Below are 4689 nucleotides of genomic sequence, written 5' to 3' on the forward strand. Positions count from 1 at the left end.
CTTGGTTCTTACTGGGCAAACACACTTTGTCCAACCTAAGGAATTCACTGGATCTGGTAGAGGAAGAATAAGGGGGACAGGGGTCAGTGGGACAAAAGTTTTGAAAAGCCTTGGTCTCAGTTCCCAAAACACACTGGTAAGAATCTCAAGGACTGGAATCATCACGGCTTCTGCTGCTCTTCTTCAATCATCCAGTACATCTGCATGAGGGGCCAGTTACATGCTACGCGTGAGGACCAGCCCCACAGCTCCAGACCCCGAGCTACCGCCTAACACCATCTGCAGATTCAAACTGGGAGAGGCAGCACCCTAAAACAGCACTTCACTAGGAGACAGAAACCAAAATTTAGGGCCCTGTCTCTGACCCAGGCTGTTTGAAGGCCCTTTACAAGTTGCTTCTGCATCTTTGCCCTAATATCCCTCCTCTGGACAGTGGAGTAATACAATTTATGGAGCACCATGTTAAATGCCTCTCACCTCAAACTTTACTCTGAAGCAGGTGCTATTAACATCCCCATGTCACATAAATGGAAAAAAAGAGTCAGGGTAAAGTTAATGTGCTCAGGGGCACACAGGTGCTCAGCAGTGGTATCAGGCTTTGGGCCCAGACATTGTGGCTCAACCCTGATTTTTTTTTTTTAATTTTTAATTGAAAGATAATTGCTTTTACAGTATTGTGTTGGTTTCTAACAAATATCAATATGAGTCAGCCATGGTCAACCCTGATTCTTAATCTTCATTAAGGTCAGGGTCAAACTGATGCCCTTGGAACCAGGTGTGCCTACACAACTGTTTCACTTGGTCCCTAAGGATTTAAAAAATATATTTGAACCAGGTTTCATTTTGAAATTGAGATGTTCACAGAAACATCCAGATTTACATCTTCTCTTGAAAAATTTAGCCCCCTGGGCACAGTGGGCTGCACTCCCACAGGGTCACAACTGGCAGGAGGTGAGCCATTGCTCCCCTTGAAGTGGGTAATGAAGCCAGTGTCCACCCAGACTCTCATTCATTCATGTCACCTGCCTGGCCTCTGCAGGGACAAGCCTGCCATCCTTAATGAAGACCAGGAGTCCTGAGACAGGGGGAGCAGAGAGACCTAGAGGGGCCAGGTGCCTCCTTGCCTGGAACCTCGAGCTCTTCCTGCATGGTGCTAAGTCACAGGGACTTGAATCTGTCAGACTGTTTGGGGAGGGTTGAGGAAAGGCAAAGACATGTAGAACCACAGGGCGAGATGGGGCAAATACACTTTATTCAGTCCTGGCGTAAGTCCTGCTGTGGGTGCCAGTGCCCCAGATCAGAGGGACCCCTCCCCTCAGCTACGAGACTAGTTCTCCAAGACCACAGACAGTGACATCTCTTCACTCACATGACGTTTTCTGGGATTTTTCATTGTCTTTTTTTGTTGTTATTTTTCTTTAAAAAAAAAAAAAGAGAGAGAGAGAGAGAAAGAGAAAGAGAGAAAGAGCGCGCGCAAAAAGGCCCAGAGCCGGAGCACCAAGCTTAAAGGAGGCAGCTGGTGGCTTTGTCAGCGACGGGAACGCGTGGGGCAGAGCCCTGCAGAGACCCTGGGCAGGGGTCCCGGAGGACTCTGGGACCGTTTGTTCCTGAGATTTGTGTGTGTGAATGAGAGTGTGTGCACACCCAGGAGGGTGAACACACGCCGGTGAGATACAGGTAGTGAGGGTAAAGGGGGCATGGGGAGGCCGGAGGGGCGGAGCTTGAGCGGGGAGTTGGAGGGAGAGGGTAACAGCATCAGGGGCAGGGTTTCCCAAGGGCACCCCAAACTGGACACAGTAGCAGCTGGGCGCCAACAGCACACCACTACTCTGAACCTCCCTTCAGTTTCACTGGCCCAGGTGATGGTCTCTCAAGCCAGCTGCTGAGAACGGGGGTCTTTTCTTGCTTCTTCATCTGCTATCATGCCTCAGTCGCAACCCCCTAGTTGAGTACCGACGTGTTTGTTTCTCCCACTGAATACTGTCACTGTAGGCAAAGGGATCTGGATGACAGGAAGGGGCGGTGGGCTTAGGAGGGAGTCCAGGCTGGGAGTGTGCCCTGAGGTGATAAGGGCACTTGGGGAGGGGGTGGGGCGGACAAAAGGACCCTGTCCCCACACAAACGACTACATGTCTTGATTCTGAGTTTTCTTTCTCTCTCCTGAAGGATTTCCAGAGAAAAACCCTGCCCCTCAATTCCCAGGTGGGGGAAAGAAAGGTTGGCTTCTTGGAACCAAGACAGGCTGTTGAGGCAGTCAAGCAGTCGGTGTGGGGGGTGGGGAGTTGCGGGGGTGCATATGGGCTGGGCGACCCCGTAAGGGGAAAGGGGCTATGCCACTTGGGAGTTCCAAGCTCCACACCAACCCTTCCGGGCTGGCTAGTCTTTCTCCCCCTTCCGACTGCTCCTCCCATTTAAGGCAGTGACGCCCCGTCGGGTTGAACGGAAGCCGTGGCTCCTGGATCAAACGATTTCTCAGGATCGCTCTATATCCGCCCCCCTTCTTCCCAGAGCGGCTGACCGAGGCTAGTGGTTCAGCAGGGACCAGCCCCCTCCTCCCAAGAAGCATTAGGCATGCGCAAGAAGGGGGCGGGGTCCCAGTGCTCCCGGGGGAAAAGCAGCGTGCCCCTCCCCCTCCCCGGGAGGGAAGGGCAAGGGAGGAGGGCGCAGGGCCGCCCAGCTGCAGCGCCCCCCTAAACGAGACAGAAGGCGGGCTGGGAGCAGGCGGAGGGAGTCTAGAGCCAAGGGCAGGGGCGTGTCCTCCGGCCAAGAGGAGGGGCGTGTGCAAAATGGGGGAGGGGTACAGGTCTCTCGGAGAGGATGGGAGGTGTATCGGAGGGGGGGGCTGGCTGCTGGTGGCTCGCGGGAGGGGGCAAGATGGGGAAAGGCTCGGATGTCGGAGAAAGGGTGGGGGTTGGGCTGTCTTGGGGTGTGTCTGCGGGGGAAGGGCTTGTCTGGATTTGAAGGGGGATGGGCACGTCTAGGAGGGGGGAGGCTGTGCGGGAGATGGGGTGCCAGCCTCGGCCTCCGAGGGGCCCCAATACCTGATTCCTGTATGTAAACAGCTGGTTTGGGGGCGTGCGCGCCCCGCTGACGATGGGCTCAGTAGGTGAAAACCAGGTCGGCGATGCTAGACGGGCGCCAGTCCCCCGCGATCATCTCGGTAACCTCGGGGGTGCAGTAGTCCGGGAACTCGAAGTGCGACGTGCCCGAGGGGGGCGGCAGGTCCGGATCGCGGTCCAGGGCGCTGCAGTCCAGGCCCGCGGGGCCGGGGGGCCCCCTGGACAGAAAGCCCAACGGCTCCTCCCCCGACGCCACCTTCTCCTCTTCGCCTTCCTCGGCCGCCGCCGCCTCCTCCTCCTCTTCCTCCGGCTCCTCGTCCTCCGACGGAGTTGGGGAGGCGGCGGTGACAGCCGCCCCCTCGCCCGACGGCCCTTGGGCACGCTCGGCTGGTCCTCTGGCGGCCCGCCCCGCCGGGACCATCCTCCACAGCTCGCGTCCGGGGGTCTCCACCAGGCGCACTTCCAGCAGCTCCTCGTCGTCTTCGTCGTCGTCGTCCTCGGGCGCCGCCGCGCCGCCCCCTAAAGGCCCTCCCGCCGCTCGGCGGCCCCCGCGGCCAGGCAGTTGCGGCCCGGGCTTGAGCCTGCTACCGCCGCCGCCGCCGCCGGGGGGGCGGGGCCGCGCCTTGGCGGGCGCCCCCTTGCTCTTTTTGCGCGGCCGGTACTTGTAGTCCGGGTAGTCCGCCATGTGCTTGAGGCGCAGCCGCTCCGCCTCCCGCACGAACGGGATCTTCTCCGAGTCCTGCAGCAGCTGCCAGCGGCGGCCCAGGCGCTTGGAGATCTCGGCGTTATGCATGTCGGGCCACTGGTCCATGATCTTCCGCCGTTCGTGCTGCGACCACACCATGAACGCGTTCATCGGTCTCTTAATGTGGCCGCTCGGGGTCTTGCACCAGCCGGGCTCACGCGCCCCCTCCTCGGCCGGCCCGGGCCCCGGGGGCGGTGGCCCGCCGTCCCGCTTGGCCCTCGCGCCCCGCTGCTGCACCATCGCGCCTGGGCCCGGGGCCGCTAGACGCCGCCGGGGGCCGTCCGCATCCTCCGCGGCTGGGGGTGGGGGAGGAGGCAGCAGCGACTGAGGGGCGGCCCCGCCCCGCAGCTCAGCCCGGCCCCCGCGAGCTAGGGAGCGAAGAGCTGGGCGCTCCGGCCCAACGGACGGCGGGGGGGAGAAGGTCAGCGGCGCGGTCTCAGGCGGGCTCAGCGCGCCCCCGCCGCCTCCGGCAAGTTGTGCCCCGCAGCGCGCCACACATTGTTTTGCGGGGGGCGGAGGAACGGCACCCCTCAGGCCCCGGCGGGCTCTTCTTGCAGCCTCCTGCTCGGCTGCGGCCCGCGCGCGCCGCTCCCCACCCTGCCGCCTTCCAGTGTCTTTCTCCCCGCGCGGCCCCGCCGGCGCGCGCACCACCCCTCCCCCTCGCCGTCTGCGGGCCGCTGCGGCGCGCGCGGGGCCGCCCCGTGTAAACACCGAGGTGCCCGCTCGGGCTACGGCCGGGCCACGCCTCGCGCTCGGGCTGCGCGTCACCCGTTGCTGGGCAGAGAACCTGGTATTTGCATCTCCCAATCGCTGGCTGCCGAAGCGGGGCGGGGCTCGGGCTGCCAGGCTGGGCGGTCTGGTGGCTGGGATTGGGGGTGTCGGATG

The 4689-nt window shown here is 61.4% G+C and overlaps 1 protein-coding gene across 1 annotated transcript; it reads right to left on the minus strand.

The window, feature by feature from the left end:
• Window positions 1–1948: 1948 nt before the first annotated feature.
• Window positions 1949–4044, minus strand: SOX12 (SRY-box transcription factor 12). Its single transcript, XM_068987778.1, has 2 exons — window positions 3042–4044; window positions 1949–2002 (listed from the first exon to the last, which is right to left on the minus strand). Exon 1 carries the CDS (start codon window positions 4042–4044, stop codon window positions 3100–3102), a length of 945 nt encoding a protein of 314 aa, XP_068843879.1. The 3' UTR covers window positions 1949–2002; window positions 3042–3099.
• Between the last annotated feature and the right edge of the window lie 645 nt (window positions 4045–4689).

The sequence above is a fragment of the Capricornis sumatraensis genome, chromosome 15 (genome assembly GCF_032405125.1).
Source record: "Capricornis sumatraensis isolate serow.1 chromosome 15, serow.2, whole genome shotgun sequence".
In the NCBI taxonomy this organism is placed as follows: Eukaryota; Metazoa; Chordata; class Mammalia; order Artiodactyla; family Bovidae; genus Capricornis; species Capricornis sumatraensis.